This window comes from Dendropsophus ebraccatus, chromosome 1 (genome assembly GCF_027789765.1).
Source record: "Dendropsophus ebraccatus isolate aDenEbr1 chromosome 1, aDenEbr1.pat, whole genome shotgun sequence".
Lineage (NCBI taxonomy): Eukaryota > Metazoa > Chordata > Amphibia > Anura > Hylidae > Dendropsophus > Dendropsophus ebraccatus.
Genome location: NC_091454.1, coordinates 90,681,159 through 90,708,994, shown reverse-complemented (window position 1 = coordinate 90,708,994; position 27,836 = coordinate 90,681,159). Strand labels below are relative to the sequence as shown.

The 27,836-nt window shown below is 40.1% G+C and overlaps 1 protein-coding gene across 3 annotated transcripts in view; it reads right to left on the bottom strand.

Moving 5' to 3' along the window:
* Positions 1-67: 67 nt before the first annotated feature.
* Positions 68-27,836, bottom strand: part of MYRFL (myelin regulatory factor like) — a 73,159-nt gene continuing 45,390 nt past the window's right edge. For all 3 annotated transcript variants that reach the window (XM_069975134.1, XM_069975144.1, XM_069975153.1), the window contains 5 exons: positions 22,669-22,756; positions 20,361-20,435; positions 8,573-8,681; positions 6,647-6,721; positions 68-1,218 (listed from right to left, as the gene is read on the bottom strand). In XM_069975134.1, the coding sequence (XP_069831235.1) occupies positions 1,132-1,218; positions 6,647-6,721; positions 8,573-8,681; positions 20,361-20,435; positions 22,669-22,756 (434 nt within the window). In that variant the 3' untranslated portion in view covers positions 68-1,131. The remainder of the gene's footprint in view (positions 1,219-6,646; positions 6,722-8,572; positions 8,682-20,360; positions 20,436-22,668; positions 22,757-27,836) is intronic.

Here is a 27,836-nt window from a genome sequence, read left to right as displayed (position 1 = left end):
GTGTCATAAGTGCATACTTTTAAAAATAATATATGAAAAACAGCAAATAAAATACAACACAATGAGGTGAATGAATAATATCTGTAATTACATAATTATTTTTATCATACTTTCCAGCTGAATCTCTTTAAGAAGTTCTCAAGCAATTTTCTTACATATTTAACAATGATTATTCTACTTAAAGGGAATCTGCTGTAATTGTTGTGTACAGCTGCCTACAGTTTCGGTTAATAAAATGAATGGTATCTGACTTGGTGGGAAGTCCAAATGTTAATTATACAGAAAAATATGATTTTTTTTATCCTGAGTGCCAAAGCTCCCTGTTCCTTCCTGATTGCTATTCAGGGCTTGGCTTATGGCTGAGCCCTGTCTGCAAATCCTGTGCCTGCACTGTGGATGACAATGGCAGTGCCCATACAGTGAGTCACTGAGGCTGGCTGCCACTGTTGAGAAATTTACTGTGCATACTGTCATCCACTGGGCGATTTGCAGGGACGAGTAGTAGAGGGCAAGAGGGGAGGACTGGGGTTACATGACCTGAGGAAGAGCAAGGAGCTACACACCAGGCTGCTGGGAGAATTAGGCAATGTCTGGGGACTGCATTAGGCCAATTAAATATGTGTATGTGTGTGTGTGGGGGGGGGGGGGGCTGTACAGCATTCATGGTGCCTCTTACAGTTTTTTTGTACAATGGGGCCCCCTGGATCCTAGCTGCGCTCTGTAAAGGTACCAACCATTTTATTAGTCTAACAGCTATCTAGCTCTGGGGTAAGTTGAGTGCAGCATTTATAAAGTTCTAATAATACCATACAGGAAATGTATGAGGGGAATCAGTGATTTTAAAAACTTTAGTTCACAGGACATAAAGCAAACAGTACTGACCACTTAGCAGGCAACAGAAATCAGATGATTGACACACTGAAATACACTGGATTGTAGTACATCTCTTATTTACACCAGATGTTCATGCTTTCTGAGCACTTATTTAAAATAATGTAACATCAAAAGTTAACAAGACATCATTATTATCCAAACTTAATGTAGTGCAGGTAAACCCAGTAAGAGCAGAAATATGTTATATAAAGTCTGTACAGTCAATATTGTGAGCAGGGAGAAATAGTAATACATTATCTAATTACATTCCCGATAAAAATAAAGGTAATAGTCTGTGTACAGGATTCCAGCGAAGTGTGGATCTGTAGAGCAGTTTGCAAGATCCTAGGAAAGAAAATATTGAAGACTCATGAGTATAAGAAAAAGACATTAACAATGACAACTGTAAGAACTCAACATATCGCCCGTTAATTATACATTATAAAAGCCATAATTCCATAGATACCATTCCAAAGTTTTATTTATGAAAATATAAAACACAGTTACTGGTTGGAAGAGACCAACATACAGTGAACAACATAAGATATTAATAGTATCCCATATAAAATATCATATAAACACCATTAGTATTAATTATGTTATACTTATTATGGCTATGTAGTATTCCAATAGTGGATAAAGCTAAGCCACAAACACAGTTGGTGGAGTAACATAATGTCCCAGAAAAACAAATGAACACACAGTAAGTAACTCAAATGTAAAGATAATTAGATAATTGGCTGACATTGTGTTGTTGCACAGCAATAATTCTCAGTAACTAATTTATCACCACAACCTAAAACAGCCCAGATCACTCATTCATGTTTTTTCTGCCTCTGAGGGCCCTATTACATGGAGTGATAAGCTCTGTGTAATAAAGATAATGATGAGCTGATGAAACCACAGTTGATCGGCTGATCACTGTCATTTATTCCAGCCCAAAAATCATTGGTCGGGCGTACAGCACTACGTTTATTAGTGAAGTGTGGCCGGCGGCTGATGACTGTGTAAAAAGAATAAAAATTATACATGCCTCTTGTCGCTCCCTGGTTCTTCTCACTTCTTCCCTCTGCCCACATTCACCACAGGAACTTCAGAGTCGGTCTCTGAAGTGACAGGCCACTCAGCCAATCACTGACAGAGATGGGACAGTGTTACAGCCAGTGATTGGCTGAGCGGCATATCACTTCAGAGACCGGCTCAAAAGTTCCCGGAGGAAGTGAGCAGATCCGAGAAGGACACCGGGATTGTGGTGAGGTATGTATAAAGTTTATTATTTTACACTAGGACAAGGGCTGCCCGGACATCACTAATGATATATATGTATATATATATATATATATATATATATATATATATATATATATATTGCCCTAGACAGGCTGTCTATGGAAGGGCTCATGCTTCTCCTCTCTTCGCTCAAAGAATTATGCCAGTTTTACTCCTTGTGAACTGGCCCTTAGAGTACATTCACACATAGATAATCCGCTGTAGAGTTAAGGGTGCAGATTTTGTCTTTAAATGGTTCACAGCAAATCTCTAATAGTGGAGGATTTGCAAATTTTATGCAGACCCCAAGAGTTAGCAAAATCCGATGCAGATTTTCCATAGCATAAATTCCAGTGGAATATATACACATGAGCCATGATTAAGAGGGTCTACCTCGCAACGCGTTGGCGTGTTTTTAAATGTTTGTTTTTTTATGTTGATGCCTAAGTGAATAAAGAAATTACGTTTTATGAAGCTGGAGATCGCCAACCTTTTTTCTAAGTTATGGACTAACGGGGAACGGCCCGCAATATAGATCTCACGTGCTTCTATCCTGGAGAGCCTTCATTACAGAGAGTGAACCACGCATGGTGAGCTGATACAACCTTTCTTTGTCAAATACACATGAGTATACATTTAAAGGGCTTTTCCAGGAAGCAACTTTAAAAAACATTGTGCTCAGATAGATGGAAAAGGAAAAAAAAGAAACACCTTCCTGCGGTTCTCACAGAGCTCTCCAGGTCCCACTACACAATACTTCTGGGATAGGGCTCACCATAAGCCACTACCTTCTCAGCCTATCAGTGGCCATAGCAGCATTCTGCCTCAGCCTTTGATTAGTATAGCAACCAATGTCTTGTGCTGATCCCCAACCACCTGCATGAGCACAAATATAAAAAAAATATAGAAGTTGCTCCACAGATTAATGGGCAATGTTATTGTTTTTATAATAGTACCTAGAGGGGTGAAAATTAAAAAAACAAAAAAAAACCAGTGATTTGCTAACATTATGTCAACAAACCTAGAAGTCCGCTGCAACAGGTACTGGAGCAGTGAGAAACTGGTGTCAGCGGGGAAACAAGGAGGGTTAATGTATGATCTTTTTTTATTTGCCCCCTCCCTGTGCACCATTATAAAAGAAAAAAAACAACAAAATTGCAACAAAATCTAAAACTCTGTACTGATTCATGTTTATTTAGATGGGAGTCAATGTTAAGAGCTCCAAATCACACGCTTCTCCTTACACATTCATACACAGAGATATTTCCATATTCAATGGATATACCTGATTAATAAGTACAAGTCCCACCTCTGGGACCATCACCTAGCAGGAGAACACATGTCCAGTGATCCATGTTCAGCAATATCTGGCTTCTGCAGTTAATGGAGCAGTAAATGTGCTTTTATGTGCAACCCTTTCAGTTAAGGTATATGTGAGTTATGGAAATAGCCCAGTAGGCAGTGCTTGTCATACAGTAGGAATATCCTAGCCGGTACTAGAGGCTAAAAACCACTGACAACTGGCTGATATTGTCAGAGATAGCTGACACTATTACAGATACCCCTGTAGCCATGCAATGAAGTATTACATTCAAATGAGTGAGAGCTGCTCTTTTCAATAGTTATCTGCTGGGTTTCTAATATATAGCCACTGATTTAAAAAGAATGTGTCTTTAGGGTACTATTACACGGAACGATAATCAGCCGAATTGGCCCGATTCGGCCGATTATCGCTCCATGTAATAAATGCAACGATCAGCCGATGACAACGATCATCGGCTGATCGTTGATATAGGTTAGACCCTATTTTTGTCGGGCGCCGACCGCGCACCGCTAAGTGTAATAGCGGTGCGTGGCCAGCGACTAACGATATACATTACCCATCCACGTTCCAGGGCTTCTCCTGCCGTCCGCTTCTCCCGGGGTCCCGTGCGCGCTCTTGCTTCACAGCGGCTTGTCAGCTGATAGGCCGCTCAGCCAATCACAGGCCGCGGCGGTCCCGGCCTGTGATTGGCTGAGCGGCCTACCAGCTGACAGGCCGCTGTGAAGCTAGAGCGCGCACGGGACCCCGGGAGAAGCGGACGGCAGGAGCAGCCCTGGAACGTGGATGGGTAATGTATGCCAGTGTAGCAAGGGCTGCAAGGACATCGGTAACGATGTCCTTGCAGCTCTTATCAAACGATTATCGGGCTGTGTAATAAGCCCAGTAAACGAGCAACGATCTAGCAGATCGTTGCTCGTTTATCGGGCCCTGCTCGGCCCGTGTAATACCACCCTTAGACTACTGTTTAAATCAAGTTTTTATATCAAAAAGGTATTCCCAGCTCAACCAACGTAGTTATATTGTAGGGCTCATTATGTTAAATGTTTTTGCAAATACATTATTTGGCAAACTCATCTCCTTCTCCTGATATGCTGCTCTATCCCTCTTTATGTTGAGGCAAGTTTTCTAAATGAATGTATATGCAAACATATTTACCTGACGTGCCTTACAAGTATAACTATGTTAGTTGAGATGGGTGTATTCTGTTAAAGCGTAACTGTCATTTTAGGGTAATTTTTCTGAAAACAATAAATATCTATAAAAATCCTATATACAAGACCACCACTTCAATGGCAAAATGTAAATCACTTTATTTAAATCACATATAAAATCACAAACAAATGGAGTAAAATTATGTGAACAAGAGGTATTGTACAAATATGCAAGAATAATAAGACAGAGTAATAAATCTATAGAAAAGAAATAAGTCTTATCTACCACTGGAGGTGGTAGATAAATCCCTCTAAATCCTAACAGATGGATATCGGCTAGAATGTATCTAGACAGACTGAAATAGCTACCTGCTATTGCACTGATCCCGGATGAACCAAAGTTCACTGATAAATAGACAGTTCTGGGTCACAAATAAAGTTCAATCCCAAAGACCAAAAACAGTACCTGATGTAAGCTGCGTGCTACCACCTCTAACGCACGTTTCGCGTTCCGCTTGATCACAGACTCCTCTGTGATCAAGCGGAACGCGAAACGTGCGTTAGAGGTGGTAGCACGCAGCTTACATCAGGTACTGTTTTTGGTCTTTGGGATTGAACTTTATTTGTGACCCAGAACTGTCTATTTATCAGTGAACTTTGGTTCATCCGGGATCAGTGCAATAGCAGGTAGCTATTTCAGTCTGTCTAGATACATTCTAGCCGATATCCATCTGTTAGGATTTAGAGGGATTTATCTACCACCTCCAGTGGTAGATAAGACTTATTTCTTTTCTATAGATTTATTACTCTGTCTTATTATTCTTGCATATTTGTACAGTACCTCTTGTTCACATAATTTTACTCCATTTGTTTGTGATTTTATATGTGATTTAAATAAAGTGATTTACATTTTGCCATTGAAGTGGTGGTCTTGTATATAGGATTTTTGCGTTAGGACCTGGACCAGGTCCGGTGGTCTTTGTAGGAGTTAATAAATATCTATAGTACAAGCGATTTTAAGAAACTCTGTAATAGGTTTTATGTACTAAAAGAGTTTCCCTCTGTACTGAAAAAGCAATCTCCCAGCCTCCCCCCTCACATCAGATGAAGCAGGATTTCTGTGTCCATTATGTGGCTATGGAGAGGGGAGGGGCTGTTAGGAGTGACTGAGCACGGAGGATTTCTGCACAGCACAACACCATGCAATCTTCTCTTAGTAAGTTCATAGATAAGTACTGACCTTTCTGACCCCAGAATCCTGCGGTTTAGGTGCCCAGAGAGTCTACAAACAGCTGACCTTCATGTCAACTCTTCCCGCTCCCTCATCTCCCTCAGCCCCTCCCCCCTTCATAGGCTTACAATGGAGAGAGCAGAACCCGTCTTCACTGGCTTCTCTGTAATGAAGACGTGTTTGCCTGATAATGCACAGATAAGAAGTCAGGGCGGAGGCTGGGAGATTGCTTCTTGAGTACAGAAGGAGGCTTTTTTGGCTGATGAAACCTATTACAGAGTTTCTTAAAATCGCTTATACTACTGATTTCTGCAATAAAAAAAAACATGACAGTTACGCTTTAAGCATATTTTCAAAGAATTTTTGGAGACATTTGTTCTAATTTTTAATTACTATTTATATTACAAAATGATGCTGCAGTTTTTATTCTGACCACTAATACATAGATAACACAGGATCTACCAGCTAAGACAAGATGGCAGCCACAGTAGTTATGTAATAAAAAAAAAACCATAATTTTACCAATCAATAAAAAAAAATGTAAACCAATATCTAGGCACCATACTCACAGGTGTTGCTTTAGTGACTTTATGCTGTAAGGTTTCTGAATTTTCAAAAATAGTACATTTCTATAAACAAATTACTTCTTTATCCTACTATATTTATAGTCTCATATGCTGGGCTATGCTCCTGATGTTTATTGTATTATGGAATGCCACATGATAATTTGAGTGAAGTCAGTAACATAGACACAACAAATCTATTAGCAGAATAACAAACACATTAGCTGTAACTCACCGGTGTGGCTACACGGAAGTGATATTCACTGTCAAACAGCCGGGCTACTGGAAGAATCCAGTGATGCTGGAGACCCTAGGTAACATCATAAAATCATAGAGTCAGTTAGTTCACATTCTTTAAAGAAGACATAAAATCATCAACCTGTTACCTCTCTTGTGAAATCAAATTTAGAGATAAGCAAGCATTGCAATTTGTTTCTGTACGCTAAGGCCCTGTTCACACGACGGAATAGGCAGAATTTAGCTGTAAACTCAATTGTTTGAGCGGAGAGGCGCAGAGAGCGAAGGTGCACGAGCCCTCCCGTTCAAAGAGATTGAAGGCAGGATTCACAACAGAGTCCACGCGGGGGGTTATCTGCACAGAATTTTGGCGGCGCTTCCGTAGTGTGAACGGGGCCTTATACTGTAGATTTGCTCATCTGTAAAGAAGATGGAATTACGATTATATTTGTCACTTTGGAAAGCAACGGTCCCTCCATTTAGACATTTGCTAATTATTTGATATGCAAACATCTTTGGAAACGAATCTCATTAAAATCAAATAAATCACTTCATTTCAAACTAAAGAAACTTTTTTTTATATTTCCCTTAGCAGCCAAAGCTGGAAAACCATTTTATTAGTAAAGTCTCTAAGGATATAATATTCGTATTGCATCTTATTTGGCCCCAAAAATGCCATTTAGGTGAATAGAATATCACGTACATGCTCCTTCCAGTAACAAAGCAAACATTGTGCTTTAAGGCTAGATACTAGATTGTAGATTTGAAGAATTGTCATAACATAAACTCTGCTAAGGTTTTGGAAGGGTAAATATATGAGTTTATTTTTATTTTTTTTAGAAGACTGCAGTGTGGGTAAAGCTCTAAAATTGAACTTGGCTCGGTTATGCTTACAGTAATATGGCTATAGAACAAGCAAATTACAACCTTCAAGAACAGGTAAAGTACATTGTATTGTATCAGAGAATATGGCTATACATATAATATTTTAGAGAGTTACCAATGCTGGTACAATAAAAATTGATTTACATAATATTACTTAGTGGCTGTATAATTTTTTTCTCAAAGCAGAAAACGGACTTTGTTGTGTGACTATGGAAATGTTATTCTTGAGCACAAACTCTTTGGGTTTTACAAACACTTTTACCAAGTAACACCAGGTTAATGCTTTACACATATAGGCTATGTTCACACACTGTCAATATGACCACCGTTTTCATTGGCCAGCTGAAATTTTATGTCAAATAACGTCCGCTATTTTAAAACAATGTCCTATGTTTTAAAATAATGGCTGTTATTTACCATTAAATTATAGTCGTCCAATAAAACGGACGTCATTTTAACAGTGTGTGAACATAGCCATATTATGTAGATAATACAAACTGGAAACATTCAGTACTACCAAAATTTGTGATTAAATCATGTATGTCATATATTTGTGGCCAATCATAAATAATTCCTGTCACAGACAGATGTGGCAGCAGACAGCACCATGTCAGACAAGAAAGAATGTGGGCATGCAGCAGATACGTACAAGAAGGCTTGAGATTTCTTAATAGGAGTAATTTACAGATCAATATAAATTGCCGACACCCATTGATTTGAAAATAATAATTTGCAAATCAATAATTTTTTCACCGGAGTACCCTTTTAAGGAGTTTTCCTATGTAAATAAAAAGCATGGCTTCCTTTCCCCTCCAGTCAAGGTGGCTGTCTTATACAAGTTGCATAACTTACATTGACATAAGTGGAAGCTGTGTACATAATGTAGCAGCGGGCGCTATGCTATATATACATAACTAGGGGATTTACCCTAAACCGCAGTTCCCCTCCGCTTGCTCAGAAATCCCTAATAAAGTGTGTGGAAATGGGTTTTCTAAACTGAACTACGGTAATTATTGACATATATATAGACTTTCTCTACCTGAGTTGACTCGGGAGAAGCATCTCTTTTTCTCCTGTTGTAAGTCCCTCGGTTGCAGATGTTTCCTAGAGTCATCTTACATTGGTATATGATCAGAGGTTCTGTAGTGCTATAAACACAATCAAAATATCAACTATAACAACTGTATGTTTACAATCTTATATTTACTTCTACCTAAAGTATCATTAAGATGACCATACTAGAAATAGCACTTCCATGAATGCATCCTTATTGTCTTAGCACTGGTGGTAACAGAAATAATTTGAAAGTCAACTGTCTCTTTGTGACTAAATATACAACTAGTGCTGTGTTTAGAACCACTTCATGTCTCCTCTAAGGGTGCTTTGTATACTGCTGTATCTCATTGGTACCCTTTTCAGCCAGCCAGAAGCACCAAGAGGGACCAGGTAATAATAACTGATGCACAGAATCTGTAAAGTAAAATGCTGTAATGTATAAGAGCCACTACACCTTAAACTGACTTATATAAAAAGTATAATACAAAGAACAGTGATTATAATTTAATATTTCCAGAAGAGTGCTTGTCCAAATCTGCATAACATAACAGGAACATACAAGAACATTTGTCAATCATTGGCTGCATCAATCGTTTTTATCAGGTTGCTGCAGACAGCCTGAAACAAATACCAAGCTGCGGACAGTGGTGGGAGCCAGAAGAGGACCCAGGCCATAAGTCACATCGCAGCAAGCTGATCCCGCTACTAGATCACCGGAGTTGGCTTCAGCTTTGACAACGGCATTTAAATGGTTAATTAGCTGGCAGGAACGAGCTGATAGGGTCCGGTAGCAGCACGGTACAGAAGGGGCTTACATAATGCCCTGTTAAAGCGACTCTGTACCCACAATCTGACCCCCCCAAACCGCTTGTACCTTCGTATAGCTGCTTTTAATCCAAGATCTGTCCTGGGGTCCGTTTGGCAGGTGATGCAGTTATTGTCCTAAAAAATTACTTTTAAAATTGCAGCCCTACGGGATTATCTGCCCTAACTTTGCACCACCCCTCCGTCCCTCCTTCCCGCCCTCCTCATCATTAGGAATGCTCCAGGCTGATTGCCTCCTATTCACCACCTGTGTTACCACAGCACATGGGCTGGATCATTAAGACACCTGTGCAATGTTCAAACAGAAGTAAATAGTCCAGTGGCATTCCTAATGATGAAGAGGGTGGGGAGGAGGGACGGAGGGGGTGGTGCAAAGTTAGAGCACAGATACTCCCGTAGGGCACGGGGCTGCAATTTTAAAAATACTTTTTTATGACAATAACTGCATCACCTGCCAAACGGACCACAGGACAGATCTTGGATTAAAAGCAGCTATCCGAAGGTACAAGTGGTTTGGGGGGTCAGATTGTGGGTACAGGGTCGCTTTAACAGCACTATGATGTACCAGGATGTCATAATGCGTCAACAGTAGATGTGAAATAAAACATGTTTGCAATCTACATACATTTTTGCCAGTTATCATGATTTAAAACAAAGCAAATAATTAATGTAGAATTTAAAAGTTATAACAACACTTTCGTTAAAAAGCAAAGATTACAATATCCTGCAATATTTTGCCATTACTGGAATTACAAGATAAGAAATGTAAAATATTTCAGATCTATTTAATGCATGTTTTTTTATAACTCTCTTCATAGTGGGAAGTTAGTTTTTTGAGTCCATTTTAAGAAACCTCTAGTCATCATAAAATGTCAATTTCATCTACACCCAGTCTTATGTAAATTGGTAACAATAATAATAATAATAAGGCCACTGGAAATAATATAAGAATCATCTTTGTAAGTAGCATTCTTTTTCTAACATTTTACAAAGAAATGAATCATGATTTCAGCTATAACCGGACTAAGAAATGGATTTCAGCATTCCTTTTCCTCAGTTCTGATAATACCATTCACATTACAGTTGTATTTTCAATATGGTTGAACTAAAATTGCAAAGAAAAAAAAGAAAGCACTAGGACACTGTGACATGAAAGATGTCTCTGGCACTGCACTGTGGTGTATGATTCACTAAGGGTGCATCCCCTTCTCATTTCCTTATGCCTGGTCATCGGGAAAGTACTTCTTCTGAGCACAGTATGAATTAGCTGTACATTAATATCATGGCCTTATAGCCTTATAGAAGTGTGACAAAGGCTCACACTATGTTTAAACGTACCCATCTTGGTGGCTGCTGTATTGACTGAAAGAATAGCACTTTAAGTAGAGCTATAATTCCTATTAAATCGAACAGAATTTAGGACAAATCCTTCAAAACAAATGTGAACAGCACCTACGATTGCCAACCTCTTTAAAATGAACCACCGCTCCATTCATCCTGTGTGGGAGCCGCCAGAGATAGCTGATCACTGTACTCAGTAATCTCCATTGGCACACATAGAGAATGAGTGAAGCAGTGGTGTGCATGCATAACCACCTCTCTCTTCTCAGGGAAGACTAGGGTTCCTGTTCTTTAGATTACGAGGTGTCCCGGTGGATGGACATCCTATAATCACTTAGTTATCCCCCTGCTGAGGGTAAGCTAAACCTATAGCCCATTTATACTACTATATGACTTCTGAAATGGCCAAAACTGACAGAACAGAGTCCTGTATGGACAGAAGCCATGGTCCAGGACTTTGATAAAGTGAAAGCATACGGCTGTCCAAAAATATACTGCCTTCCTAAGAAATAGTCCTAGTGTGTAAATCTCATCTGCTATATGACTTATAGACGGTGAAGATGACTTTTATATTCTGGAAAGTGGTGTTGCACAAGGTGTTGCTCAGGAAGAAGGGATTCAATCTGTGGTGGATTATTTCTATTCCATATTAATATATAGAAGTATATGGAATATTGCACCTCTTATATCTGCTTATTAAGCGGAGTATAATTTTCTGCAGTGCGCTATAGGACAAGAACATATATTTGTCATCCAAGCAGGGAACCTGTTTGTTTCATTTGTTCACTTTGTGTATCTGGATGAAATATTTAGTATTTTTGGTTTTCTTTAATAGATTCTATGTAACAGCCATCACATGCACGTGGACTGATGATTAGAAAAGACATTTGTCTCTACATTGCTCAGTAAAATTGCTTCCTCCCACACAGCAGACTTAGCATGGTAAATGTTATGTGCACAAATGAACTAGCCATAATTCCTAATAATCGCTCTGAAAAACGGGTGAGCTAACAGTTAGGTCAAGGGCTCTCCAGAGTGTTTTTCCACATAGTGTTTTTCCACAGAGGCTTGTAAAGCTGATATCAAACCAGGGGAATGGACTGTATGTGTTTCTGTGCAGAAATGAACAAAACAGCAGAAGTGATGGGGATTTAAATGAGAAAACAAGTAGATTACAGTGTGTCAAGAGAATGAAAAGTCTGAGTAATGGTACAATAAAAAAAAATTACGGCAAATGACAACACAGGCCAACATGCTGTGTTCTAGTGGATTACAAGTAGCAATGCAGAAAACAGGCTCTATTAATCAGTCAATCTCACTTTAAAGAGGTATGCCGGCCTATGATTTAAATACAATTATAATAATAATAATAATAAGATGCTGCTGGGGGAGCGGAGACAAGTGCTCGGTGCAGGACCCTCTGGTACATCCAATCACTGGTGGAGACGGTAAACTGCTACGGCCAATGATTGGCTGAGATGACAGGTCCTGGCACAGAGGAATTCAGATTGTAAATGGATTGAATATTAAAAAGAAATACTGCTTGGTGGGAGGCAATTGCTATAGTACTATCTTGTGAGATAATCTGTTTTCCAATATTTTTTAGTATCCATTAAAAAGCCCAAAACAGAATATTGTACGTCCTGAATGTACGTAAAGATAAATTAACCCTTTAAAGAGGACCTGTCACCCCCGGTGATGGGGTGACAGGCTCCTGACCCCCGTTAGAGCCCCCTATACTAACGTGATCCGGCCGGGTCCCACTTCTGGAGATGGTCGGGTGACGGAGATATCGGCGCTCAGAGGAGTCCAACACTCATAGAGAATGACAGGAGAGTCCAGCGCTCCGTCATTCTCTATGAGCGTTGGACTTATCTGAGGAGCGCGCGCGCCGGGCTGCAGTGGCTGAGATTTCCGTGACCCGACCATCTCCAGAAGCGGGACCCGGCGGGATTAGGTGAGTATAGGGTGCTCTAACGGGGGGTCGGGAGCTGTCACCCTGGCACGGGGGGTGACAGGTTCCCTTTAAGGAAGGAGCCAATTTTCATTTTTGTGCTTTCATTTTTGCCTCCTGGTGTTTAAAAGGCCACTGCACTTACTTATTTTCCCCTACAGACCCACATGAGCCCTTATTTTTTGTGACACCAATTATACAATTACAGACTTAATTTTTCTATAAAATATGTTGCAAAACCAGAAAAAAATTATTTGTGCAGTGATATTGGAAAAAAAAGGTGCAATTCCTTCTATTTTGAGGGGTTTCGTGTTTACACCGAAACTAACATGTTATCTATGTTCTTCAAGTCTTTATGATTACAATGATACGTAACTTGCATAACATTTATATTATTTGATGGCTTTTAAAAAATTAAAACCTTTTTTTTAAAAAAAAAGTGTTTAAAATTGCTCTATTCCCATCCTTACAGGGCTTTTATTGTTTTTTTGCACCACAATCTGTTCTTTCTTTTGGTACCTTGTTTGCATATATGCAACTTTTTGATCACTTTTTTCTGGAATTGATGTAAACAACAATGCGCAATTTTGCATTTTGGCGGGTGTTTGCGCTTACACTGCTTACCTTGCGAGATCAGTAATATGATAATTTAATAGTTCGGGCGATAACGCACTCAGTGATACCAAATATGTTTATTTTTAAATTTATGTATTTATTTTTAATTATAAAATGGGAAAAGGGGATGATTTAAACTTTTATTAGGGGAGGGGATTTTTTTTTTCAAAAACACTTATTTTTTTTTAAATACATTAATTAGAAGTCCACTGGGGGACTTCTATATACACAGCACTGATCTCCCATTGAGATTAATGCTGTGTATATAATAGAGCAATCAAGGCTTCACTTCCTGGATAACATGGTGATGTCACTTCCTGGATAACATGGTGATGTCACTTCCTGGATAAAATGGTTATGTCACGACCCGACTCCCAGAGCTGTGCAGGCTGTAACTGCTGGAGAGGATGATGGCAGAGGGATGCTCAGTGTCCCTCCAGTGCCCTGTGTTCCTCAGTGTACCCTGCCATGATCCTTTCCAGCAGCCACAGCCCGCACAGCTCTGGGAGTCGGGTCGTGACATCACCATTTTATCCAGGAAGTAAAGCCTTGATGCAGTAGTAAGTGCAGGGAAAAAAGCACTTTATAAGCATTTCCCATAATAAGTGTATATTGGAGATTTGTATAACTTTTGGGGGGTAATACAATACTTTAATAAAAATTTTCACCAGACTTTTCTCTTAATATTATTACAGTACCTCCCATTGAAGCCGTTTGGGGCCAGGTAGGATGCTGGTGCTGGGTCACCTTATTTAGTCTGACAGGAAGAAGGATATCAACTGCACACAATATATTGAATTGCCTTTTTTGTTTTTGGTTTGCATTTCAAGTTTAACAGTTATCAACACAGATGATATAGTTTAAAGAGCACCTCCATCACATGTATATATTAAAGTAAGTTGTACATTTTTCATTATTATAGAAAGAAGCCAGTTACTACCTAATCCTGAGTACAGTACTGTATGTGGGAAGAGAGAGAGAAGTGAGACTCCCGTTAAACATGTATAATATTAGTAAACGGTGGGCTTACACAATTTAAAGTATAGTAAATATATTAATTTAATATATTCAGTGTTTCCCTATGTTAAATGTTAGATCTAGTTGGGAGTTAGATAGAAATGTAGTTCCCTATATGAACCTAAGATTTTCTCGTATACACCTACTAGAATAATCACATCTGCAGCTAACAGGAGCAATTCATGTTACCAGAGGATAGCAGCTGCCCTTGCAGCTTGTTAACAAACCATAGATTTCAGGCTGACAGGTTACAGGTAAGTTGTAGGGAATTATATGTTCCTAATAAAGTATTTCTTTTCTCCAAACCAGAGACAGCTATTGTTGATCATGGTCAGAAATTATACATCAGTGTACAGTCATACCTCTATTCTTGAACTTAACCTGTCCTGGAAGGCTGTTCGAGAACCGAGTAGAGTTTTTTCATAGGAAATTATGAAAATAAAAACAGGATCCGCAGCAGATTTGATTTCACAGATTTGATGCTGTGTTCAGTTATTAAGTTACATTGATATCTGGGCCATCAAATCTGCTGCAGATCTGCACCATCAAATCTGCTGCAGATCTGCACCATCAAATCTGCTGCGGATCTGCACCATCAAATCTGCTGCGGATCTGCACCATCAAATCTGCTGCGGATCTGCACCATCAAATCTGCTGCGGATCTGCACCATCAAATCTGCTGCGGATCGGCACCATCAAATCTGCTGCGGATCGGCACCATCAAATCTGCTGCGGATCTGCACCATCAAATCTGCTGCGGATCTGCACCATCAAATCTGCTGCGGATCTGCACCATCAAATCTGCTGCGGATCTGCACCATCAAATCTGCTGCAGATCTGCACCATCAAATCTGCTGCGGATCTGCACCATCAAATCTGCTGCGGATCTGCACCATCAAATCTGCTGCGGATCTGCACCATCAAATCTGCTGCGGATCTGCACCATCAAATCTGCTGCGGATCGGCACCATCAAATCTGCTGCGGATCGGCACCATCAAATCTGCTGCGGATCTGCACCATCAAATCTGCTGCGGATCTGCACCATCAAATCTGCTGCGGATCTGCACCATCAAATCTGCTGCGGATCTGCACCATCAAATCTGCTGCGGATCGGCACTATCAAATCTGCTGCGGATCCTAATTCAATTTCACAGTGAAATCCGTTGCAATTCCCCACCTGTCACTTTCAATAGGTTTACATACTCGCAGCGGAATTGTCATCCCGATGTGAGGCCAGGTTCACACACAGTATGCACCAGTCATTCTGTGAAATGACCATGTCAGTGACGTTCATCCCAGCTGGTACTGCAGTACCAGCCGGATGAACCTTATTTCTTTAGAATCAGAATGGGGACAAATTCAGGTAAATCTATGGGACGTTTCTATGTCAGTGCCGAGCCATCCCATAGATTTATACAGGAAAGTGACTTCTGACCCCTTCTCAGAGCGCAGTAGGAATTCCCTGGGCACAAATGACTGGAAGGGCTGAAGATCTTATCCAAACTGTCAGAACATTGCCACTGGATGAAGTATGGGAGCAGGTGGCCATCTACCTTTCCTGCACTGATGTGGGGAGCTTAATAATAGGTAGGGACCAGAGTGGTCCTTGAAGGATGGGCAGTTAGCCTGCAATTCATGGGCCAGTGCTGTGTGCTTGCCCCCCAGGCTAAAATTTGCCAGCCAGCTCATGTAGGTGACACTGTCCATGGATGAAGTGAAGTGATTTTAGAGCAGAAAGAAGACACAGACAAGTTTTATACAGGTATATATCAAATGTATATCTAAGCTTGTGTATGATGTGGACATCCAAGGGTGACAGTATAATTTTAAATCAAAGACCAACCACAGTAATCCAAATATTCATTGTTTAACAACTCTCATCGGAACATTTTGTTGTTAAAGATGGCAACATGAGTAAAAGATTATAAAGCATATACTTTTGGCCTAGCTTACTCACAGATGTGATTATAAAGTTTCTGGCAGCTAAAGCTTGCAAGTATTTCAGAGCCCACGTGACTAAAACAATATCAATTAACAAAAAAAAAGAGATGCCGAGTCTCCATGCCAAGTAAATAAGTGTTTTCGCCAACTGTTTAGTACACAGAGACAAGCATTCAGTGGCTTGGAGCCAACATAATAATTGTTTTGCCACAGCAGCTACAATTTGTTAAAAGGACAAGTAAATAAATTGAACATTATTCCAGGTTGAATTTGTTTTGAAATAAAAAGGGCTAAAGACAAATGGCAATAAATGAAATGGTTAAAGAAAACTAGGCAATAATGGATTATGGCTACAGATCATTTCATAAATATAATCTCCCCAAAGCCTCACTAAAAATAAAGTCAGCAGCAGGAATTGTATAATAAATTATATATAATATTTGCATAAGCAAAGATTCTTAGTACAAATAAGCCGGACAGGAGCCATCTTATGTCCAATAAGGATTTGTGTCCTTCATTCACACAAGAAGAATTTCAGCTCACAATGTAGGTGTCACATTTCCAGGCTCATTGATGGTCAGAAGAGAACTGCAAATATTACCTGTTGTTATGCTGCATTTACAAGTAACGATTATCGTGCGAATTTGCGCGATAACGATCGAATTCAACCGATAATCGTACGTGGAAACGCAGCGAACTATCAAACGATGAGCGATAAAATTGTTCATTTTGATCGTTGACTGTGTTCTCAAATCGCCGTTGATCGTTTGCAAAAAATTCGCAGATCGTTCCGTGTGAACAGTCATTCGCCGATTTAACCAATGTGTGAGATAGGCTTAAGCGATCGCGAAACGATCGCAAAATGAATTTTCCGTACGATATATAGTACCGTCTAAACACTGATCGTTGTGAAAAAAAACCCGTTACTCCAACATTGTTAATCGTACGGTCGGGCCAATTATCGTTTTGTGTAAACGCAGCATAAGTTCAGAGAGTCCCCTGCGTGGTAATTCAGGTGGTAAGACCAGAACTGAGCGGTTTTCCAGCTGTACACACATGGGTCCTTCCCTTGCAGTACTTGTCTGGCAAATCACAACACAGCTCTTAGTGCTGGTGAATGTGCAATGGACTGAATGGGCTGGGGGGTGATTTACACAATACACTTTTATAGATTGCATACTGGGAAGAGAAGGGGTTATCCTTACACTGTGTATACAAGGTGTTATGTGAGCATAGAGGAAATAAACAGCAACAGCACAGCAAAGCAAGGGTTACACTAAGCACTGAACTGCTGCTGCTGCTGATGATGATGATGATTACAAGCCTGCAGACTAAAGGGAGGGGGAAATTACATTCAGGAGGCATAGGATGGTAGGAACACAGGAGATTTGATTTACCTAAGGAAGACAGACAGGTTTACAGATTTTGCATACACGACCCAGGCTCTCTCACTAGCACACAACACTAGGTAGCTCATATATATATATATATATATATATATATATATATATATATATATAATTTTTTTTTCTTTTCTTTTTTTCCTTATTCTATGTTTTGTTTGCATTTCTCTGAACACTGTCTGAACACAGCTCTAATCTGCTCTACTGATAGATTTATCTGCTATGGCTATGGCTGTATCCATGTTTTCCAGGAGCCTGCAGCCTGAGGGATATGAGCGCAAATCAGTTTTGCTTCGTACAAAGATAAACAAATTTGCTTCACTCATCTCTAGTAGTTACCATCTGGTTCTTTTACTCACCCTTACTGTGTCTTTTTGTTGTGTGTGTCTGGTCCAATCAAGTCCTGGATTGGGTCCCTGACCTCCTCTAAAGTGTATCAGAGCCCTGATATCCACTCTGGCTATTAGAATTTGTTAAGCAAACTTAGCAATCCTGTTACCTAACTATTTTATTGGATCGTGTTTTTGTACCTTGCTGCCAATTTGATTCTGACCCTGGCCTGTTGACCTCCCCTGTATGTGGGCCTGTCTTGTATTGTTCTGTGTTTCACTGTAGCGTCAAGAAGGGGCCGTCTCCGTGGTTGTGTGCAGTCGCCTAGGACGGTTGAGGCAAGAAGGCAGGGTGAGCTGGTGGGACCAGGCTAGGGCTCACTGTCCTACCTATGGTCATGTCATATATGCATATTCACCTTGTACTGACCAGACGTAAGCCTGCACCTGTTTGTGCGACCCAAACTTTTGGGTGAATACTTAAAACCAGCAGATTTAAAAAAAAATGCATCTAAGAAAAAATTTTGCCTGTCGAATACTGGTTCATAAATAGAACTTAGGGCCCTATTCCACAGTAACGATAATCGGCTGGATCGGCCCCATTTGGCCCGATTCGGCCGATTATCATTCGGTGAAATAGAGAGAACGATCAGCCGATGATCGTGTCATCGGTTAATCGTTCATTTAGGGCCAGACCTAAAATCATCGTTCCCCCACCGCGCATCGCTATGGTTGAATAGCGGTGCGCGGCGGGCGACGGACAATTTGACAAGCAGCAGCATCATACATTACCTGTCCACGCTTCTTCTCCGCGCCGTCTTCATACCCGGGTCCCGCGCGCTCTATCTTCAGAATGGCCGGTCAGCTGACGGAGCGCTCAGCAAATAACAGGCCAGGACCGTCGCGGCCTGTGATTGGCCTGTCAGCTGACCGGCCATTCTGAAGATAGAGCGTGCGGGACCCGGGGATGAAGACAGCCTGGAAAGGTAATGTATGCTGCTGCAAGGGCTGCAAGGACATCGGTAACTATGTCCTTGCAGCCCTCACTCAACGATCATCGGGCCGTGGAATAGGCCCAGTAAACGAGCGGCGATCTAGCAGATCGCCGCTTGTTTACATCGTTGATCGGGCCCTCCTCGGCCCGTGGAATAGGACCCTTAGACCAAAAATGGGTGAGAAATCCAATTATTCACCTAAAAATAGGCACAAAGCTCTTGATAAATTTTTCCCATAGGGCCACATGTATCATCCGGCGAATGGATGATTTTTGGCGGAAAGTGCCGATTTGCGTCTTTTTTTAAGCAAAAATGGCGGATTTGCGAATAAAATATTCGCAAATCGGCACTTTCCGCCGAGTACGCCAGGGGGCGGAAAGGGGGCGGAAAAGGGGCGGAGAGTGGGCGGAACGGAGGGCGCGGACTCAGAGTCCGCGCGATTTATCATCCGTTCCGCCAAAATGTACGCCGAAAACCTACTCCAGTCCTCAGCTGGCGTAGGTTTTCGGCGGTGCGCAACGGCGCACACGGGATTTATGTAGAGGCAGTCCGCCTCTACATAAATCTCCGGAGCTGCGGGGGCATTTTTACGTCCGGCGTAAAAAACGCCGGACTTAATAAATGCCTCCCATAGTGTTTTCCCGTACACACACAACTTTGGAACAAGTAAGTAACTATGTTTTTTCTAATCATGGATAACTCCTTTAAAGGGTAGAATAATCAATAATAATACCCTAAACCCAAATCCCTCATGTTCTATGTTGCACTTTTTTCTATTTCATCTCTCGTCTAGACACCTCTCCTCTTAATCCCATTACATTCTGTCCCTGCTGTGTCATTGTTCACTTGACCAACATTTTCAAGCACTTTCATCTTGAAAGAGATTGGTGCTCCTTATCTAGAGCCCATCATCCCTGTTACCTTTGCTGTATTTCAAAAATCCTAGAATGTTTGCTGTGTACTGCATTGGACAATTACCTCTCTACTTTCAGGTGAATTCCTTACAATCTGTTTTTCATGCTCTACACTCAAAACTACACTAACCAAACTGAATCTAATGATCTCTTGTCAGAAACATCCATTGATCAATATCCCCCCTCCTTTCTGTGACAACACGTCATTGTTCATTTGCTAGACTGGATTAGACTTGGCTAACTACCTGCATACAGAGAAAGAGATACACCAAATCCCATTTAGTGCCATGAACACCAGGAACAACACAACACATAACATTGTCTCTAAAAAGCAGGTGCTTTACTTTTATTTTTAGCAAGATCTATTTATGTATATTTTTTAGCTGTCATAATATCCCTTTAATCTATTTGTACACAATAATATAATTTCACTTACTTGATCTCTAATGTAATCCGCATATTGATAGGAGTGTACTTATTCACTGGTATGGCATAGAAGTAAATACCAGATCTACAAAATAAATTCACACAACTTATATTGGCTTAGTGATAATAAAATTAAAAGGGGTTACTTATAATATATGTGCTTTGTTTTGTTTTTATTTAGCCCTAGTATTAATAAAGAATAAGAGGGCTTTCCAGCTATTTTTTCCATAAAAAAAGACAATAAAAAATATCTTTATAGTGTCTGCTGACCTAACCATTGTTGCATGTGTTGCAATGGTGCTCAAGTCCATACATGCTTTTCTTTCTATCTGTGCAATTTACAGGGTCAATGTCACCAGTATAACTCACATTACTATCTGTGCATGGCTGTGTATGGCTGTATCATACAGTGCGCAGAGAGTGAAACAATTAGGGGGAAAGGGCGTACGAAAGGTACAGATCTAGGCACCACTGCAGCAGCACACATATCAGTGGCTGCTCTAGAAAGGAAAGAGTTTAAAATAAAAATAGTATAGTAAGCCTTTATTCTTTATGAATAGAAGAGCTAAATAAAAGAAAAAGCAAAACAAGCAGGTAGAAAGTGGGGTCTGATGAAAGGGCAGTCAGCCAAATCCATAGACATAAGATTGCTTAATACAGTAGATCCTCCTAGGATCTGTTGTTTTAACAAACTCTGCATAGATCAATAGCACAAGCGAATATAAGAAACATTATAATATATCTTATCAGACAAAATGCTTCATTATGTGCTCAAGCATCTTCCCTCTCCCCCTTCCTGCCAAGCTGTCATCCACTGTCAAAATCAGCTTAGCGCCGATTGATGTTTTTCGGTTGAAGCTAGCTTAGTGATCAGATTACAAGCTGTATTATGGAGGGGGAACGAGGGAGAGGAAGTGCCTGGGAGAGAAATCTAAAGACAACTTGCTGGAAAATGCCATATATAGGATAAATAACGACCATAGAAAAGATTATCCTGAAAAGTCACTTGAAATGTTAGTTTTTCTTTAATGTCTTTGTTCAACTGAAGGATATCTATAGACCATTGGTATACAAGTCATCTGTCATACTATCTGTGCCCTGTTGGCAGTATCTCATATTCTGTACCCTCATAAGGTCTGTTTGTATATTAAAGTCTATAAAAGATAATGTGCAAGTATCCATGAAATCATAGCGTAGTTCTGAATGACAGAAACAATTGTAGGCATTTTTAGGCTATGTTCCCATTACAAGAACATAATGGGGAAAGACAGCCTCTTGTAATATTGATAATGATCATGATCCTTAGCTCCGTCAATATTATGAGACGGCCGCCTTTCCCCACTATGTTCCCATAGTGGGAACAAGCCTTAAAGGGGTTGTCCAGAATTAGAAAAAGCACAGCTACTTTCATGCCAAAAAAAGCCCTACATCTTTGTCCAGGTTGTGTGTGGTATTACAATTCAGCTCCATTCACTTCAATGGAACTGAGCTGCAAAAACCACACCCAAACTGATGACAAGTGGGGTGCTGTTTCTGGAAGAAAGAAATAATGTTTTTTAAGCCTCAATCACCCCTTTATTCTGCCTTTATAAATTTATAAGTGGTATTGCCTTCTAATGGTAAATCATTCTCTTAACTACTACCAAGCGTACTTAAAGGGGTTGTCCAGCGAAAAACTTTTTCTTTCAAATCAACTGATACCAGAAAGTTATATAGATTTGAAATTTACTTCTTAAAAAAAAACCTCAAGTCTTCCCATTCTTATTAGCTACTAAATATCATGTTGTTTTATTTTCAGTCTGACACAGTGCTCTCTGCTGACATCTCTGGCCAAGACAGGAACTGTCCAGAGCAGCAGAGGTTTTCTATGGGGATTTGCTGCTGCTCTGGACAGTTCCTGTCTCAGCCAGAGATGTCATCAGAGAGCACTGTGTCAGACTGAAAATAAAACAACATTTCCTGCATGACATATAGCAGCTAATAAGAATGGGAAGACTGTAGATTTTTAATAGAAGTAAAATTACAAATCTATATAACTTTCTAATATCAGTTGATCTGAAAGAAAAAGATTTTCGCTGTATAACCCCTTTAATAGAGATGAGTAAACCTACAGTAAGTTTGGGGTCACAGGAACCAGATCACTCGGCTGTTGAATCCCGCCTGCCCTAGGGCTGCCTGGAAATCATGGATACAGCCGTAGGCACTCATCTCTAGTACATGATCCCAGATTCCTTGAATGACTTTGTAGTTTTGTATAAAAGAAAGGCCAGAATTACACTCTTTGTAAATCTGTGTAATCAATACGGAGAATATCTTACCCACACTGCAAGCTTTTTCTACAAAAGTGGCGGTCTAGCACTTGCTGGTTCTCCACAATCTGCATAGACCTGATTGATGTATCAATCCCTGAAAAGAAAGGAAAAATCTATAAAAGTAAATAAATATATTAAAGAGGCACTGTTGCAAAAAAAAAATCTTGATCACAAGTAGTTTTACAATATTTGAAACTTTCTGTTTAAATAAACATTATACATATTATATGGCCAAATTGTGGTCCATGCTCCTTCTATGCCGATATTTGGTCTTCTATAGGTTAAAAAAGAGACACCAAACAAAGGAAGTCCCAGTCCTTTGCACACGCACAAACAAGGGAAGACACCTGTTCATGCAGGTTGTATATTAACTAAGGGCAATTAACTTAGGCTAATTATATTATTAACTTTTGCTAATTATATTATCAACTATCCACACGTACCAGGAGACAATGCTTTTTGTTATGCAACAATTCAGTCTGTATAATGTCACTGTGTGGTTACAGGGGTTTTAGTGCTGTGTTACCAGAGAGCTGATCATACAATGCGAGCACCCCCCAGGATTTCTGCAGCTGTACACATGCACAATGAAGACATGTCCCACTCCGTGCGAGAGGAATCAATACCAAGCCATGTCTGTGAGTGTGCAAAGGACTGTGACTTCCTGTGTTTGGTCTCTTTTTTTTAACATAGAAAGGATCACATATCGGCATAGAGGGAGCATGGGCCGCAGATTAACGGGAAGGGAGACACCTAACGGCCATATGTATAACATTGATTTAAACATTTAATCGAAAACCCCTGTTGATGAAGACACACAATTTCATGTGATACATCCCCCATTGGAAAGACCGTCAGCAAATTTGTCTTTCAGTACAATCTCCAAGCTATATCCCTTTTTTCATGACCCCTGCACTCCTACAGAACTCCAGGGATTGTCTGTCTGCACGCTGTCTCAAACATCATCTCCTCTCTATATCTAAAGCTAAATCTTAATCAATTAAACATTTTGTATTTCCGCCATCTCTGTTGGTGGTACTACCAGAACCCAAAGACAGCAGGTCTGCTATCTCAGGCTATGCTAGACTCTGATCTATCTTTCTCTCCCTATATTCAATGTCTTTTATGCTCTTTTACTTCTAGAATCTGTTTGTTTCCTTACTGTTGAATTAACTGTTAATGAACTCTGACATGCTCGCCTGTTGCGGGCACGGATGAGTACAGTTAAAGTCAGCTACCCCTGGCTTTCTGCTCCACATAGACTTACTATGAACCTATACTAACCACATACATCTCTTATTATTCGCCTAGAAGGGTAGAAGACATACTGGACAAAAGTTTGTCGTAACTGTCACCAGATAGGTATACAACTTGTCTATGAATAAGCATTGGATTGTGTTGGAGCTGTATCCACCATTACTGTTTATATTATGCCAGGCAGCAATCATATTTCTTTATATGTATCCCTTATTTTATATTGAAAATCTTAATAAAATATGTTAAAAAAAACTGTTAATGAACTCTTAAGACCAGTGGGGTAAGCGAGTGCAGATCTGCTAAAACCATGCCTCCCCCCTGTGTCAGCCAGTACACTAGTTGTCCACCCAGCACAGAGTACAATATAAACTCCTCTTGCTCACCCACAAAGCTCTCCACAGTGCTTCTTCCTCATCTCTGTTTACCCCCCTACCTGTGCTCTACACCAGTGCTTCTCAAACTGAGAGGTGACCCCCTAGTTGCTGGGGGAGGCACAGCTGGGAAGGAAGTTCTTACAAAAGTGCCCCCAAGCTGCAGTTTATTCATTCAACATTCATTTGCACTATCCTTGGCCGGACCATTGTAGAAAAGAAGCACCTTAGTCTGATTTGGTCTTTATATGTGCCCTCAGAACTGTAAGGTGCTGTGGAATATTTTGTAGCTATATAAATATTATTATAATTCTTATTATAATAACAGATTATGTTTTAGGAAATAATTAGCTGAATTCCTGTTTTTCACTGATCTAAGAAATGCAATTAGCCTAAACATGCATGTGTGAATATTAGAGGTGTATGAGAATGTATGATAACTTAAATTAGCTTATTAATAAAAGGGTAAAAACCATGAAATTATGAGAAGCAACAGGAGTACGCTCAGGACCAGCGAACATAATCCCCTTATTTACGGAAAGCGCAGATGCACAAAAATAGGAAAAAACGCATGGGAACCGCTACAAGGTGTGTATTGGGTTCAACCACGCAACTGATTCAGATGCAGTAAATGTATGTTTATTTCATAAAAGCAATGCGTTTTGGCCTATAAATACAGAGTAGGCCTTTTTCAAGCTATACTCATATTCCACTAATATGCCCTTTATATAGTATAACAACCCACAGTGGTTTCAGCAATCACTTCCTGGTTACATTCACTCCCGGCTCTCCTCAAACCCTAAAGTATACGTAGGAACCGTATGCACCCACTTAATATACACCATCTCAACATTATAACAGGGAAATATAAATTGTTACCATTTCTTCATTCGGCGATCTCTCTCCCCCGTCACCCGCTCAAGAGTCTCTGTGCACAAGGGGCGGAAGTGACATCGCATCAAGCTTGTATTTGAGAATACCATCTTCTCTCTGCAGTGAACACTGCGGTGAATGAAGGTGATGCGACGTCACTTCCGCCCCTTGTGCGCAGAGACTCGGGACTGGGGGACTGGGGAGAGAGATCGCCGAATGAAGAGACGGTAACAATTTATATTTTCCTGTTATAATGTTGAGATGTTGTATATTAAGTGGGTACATACGGATCCTTAAATATACTTTAGGGTTTGAGGAGAGCCGGGAGTGAATGTAACCCGGAAGTGATTGCTGTAACCACTGTGGGTTGGTATACTATATAAAGGGCATATTAGTGGAATATGGTATAGCTTCAGAAAGGCCTACTATGAATTTATAGGCCGAAACGCATTGCTTTTATGAAATAAACATATATTTACTGCATCTGAAGGAGTTGCGTGGTTGAACCCAATACACACATTGTAGCGATTCCCATGCGTTTTTTCCTATTTTTGTGCATCTGCGCTTTCCATAAAGAAGGGGATTGTGTTCGCTGGTCCTGAGCGTACTCCTGTTGCTTCCATGTCAAACCAAGAAACTGTCTGTTTCTCTGGGTACCCCTGGGAGAGCTGCGGTGCTATATCCATTTATGCTGTCTATAGAGTTGTGCCTATCCCTTAGCACACCCCATAAGGTGAGTGTGGTACACTCTTTTTACACATTTTATTATCTAAGAAGCACTTTAATTACTACAATAGAAAGCGCCTTTCGACTGTCTTTTTTCCTCTCTATCATGAACATATGAGAGTCATCCCTCCATAGTGACTATTTAGCATTACTGATGTGCTAATATCTCCATCGTTATGCATTTGAAAAATTATTAATCTATTTCTATCCTATAGAACATGTATAAGACAAGGTTATCTAATCCGATTAAATATATTGCAAGGGTCTCCTAAGATCAGAAGAAAAATTGGGCCAAGGATCACAATTGGTATAAAATAATATATTACCTGATAAACCTCCGCTATTGCATTACTGATACCCTGGTGCTCCCCATTAGTAGGGATGATTTGCCCACCACCATTAGAGGTTATCCAGAAAATATTTTTTAATGTAGTTCTTATAGTACAAACATTTTGAACAAGATTGTTCAGTGAGGTAGTGCCCTCTGCTGGTTACATAAGAATATAACTTTTACCAATAATGTACATTTCATAACTTTTTGGGTGGGTAACTGGTGGCCTTAAAGCGTTGCTGTCATTTAAAAAAAAAACTCTTGACATGTCACCCAGGCATATTACTTGTTTGGGTTGGTGGGGATCTCCTCCCCGCAATCTTTAGATTTATCTGGGAGAAGAACACGGCTCTGCACATCTCTCCCCAGAACACTGCTCATTTAGATTCATTGCAGGAGACAAGCTCTGTTCTAAGTCTAAGGGTCCTATTACACGGAGAGATTTTTAACAATTAATGACTAACAATAAACGATCGCAAATGAGATTGTTTATCGTTAACCAGAAATTGCTCAACATATTACACAGAGCGATAGTCGTTAGTTACGATCGTTACTATGATTGTTATTGCGATCTTTACTGTAATCATTTATTCCTTCTGATCCCAGCAAAACAATGAACAATGTGCAATTACACTGAACGATTAGTGAATAAATGCGGAACTTGAGCGAACGAATGTGGAATTACAGCGAGCGATTAACAATCATTTTAGGTTCAGATCTAAATCAACGATCAACGACACTAACGATTTACCGATCGTTGCCTGCAATTACACAGAACGATTATCGTTTAAATTCGAACAATATAACGATTTTTCACACAATAATTGTCCCGTGTAATATGGCCCTAAGAAGCCTGTCTCCTGTGATGAGTTAGATTCAGCGGAAGCCTGTACGAGAAGTGCACAGCCACTCTATCTTGGGGTTAGTTGGGGTCTCAGAACTGAGACCCTGACGGATCAAAACAAATGACATATCTGTGTGAAAGGCAATTGCTATTGTAGGACCATCCCTCTGAGGTTCATCATGATGTGGTAAGATGGCACATCCTGTTTGATCAAATAGTTTGCTAAAAAAACCTCATTTTTTAAAAATCTTTAGAACAGATTTTTATCATGTGTGGAGAGTGTGATGAGTGAGTATAGCTTTGTTGTTTGGTAGCTGGGGACAGTATGTTCGGTAAGTTCTGGCACTTACGGGTTGCTGTTGCACTTTCCTGTTCATATCTGTGTAATATGTCAAGGTTTTCTCGTTTGTTTGTTTGTTTTTAACAGTACCAGTAACTGTTAAAGCTTTAAACTTTGTGCTAGAAGCTCAATAGTTGAATTTGGACTTATGTGCAGTGGTACATTTAGCCTAACCGAAAGTCAATAAAAAAAAGCTGTACACGCAGAACAAGTCTTAGACATACATGACTGACTGATTAAATCCATGCTGCTTTAGAAATTTACATTACATGATGACTTTCATAAATAAAAAAATGCAGTCTTTTCAATCTGCAATTGCATAGAAGCTAGAAAGTGTGATTTCTTCAAAGAACTCCCACACAACCAAGAAAGTCATTAACCTACAGGCAGACAGTGAGAGGAGGGAGGGGGCACAACAAGAGTTCTTTTTTC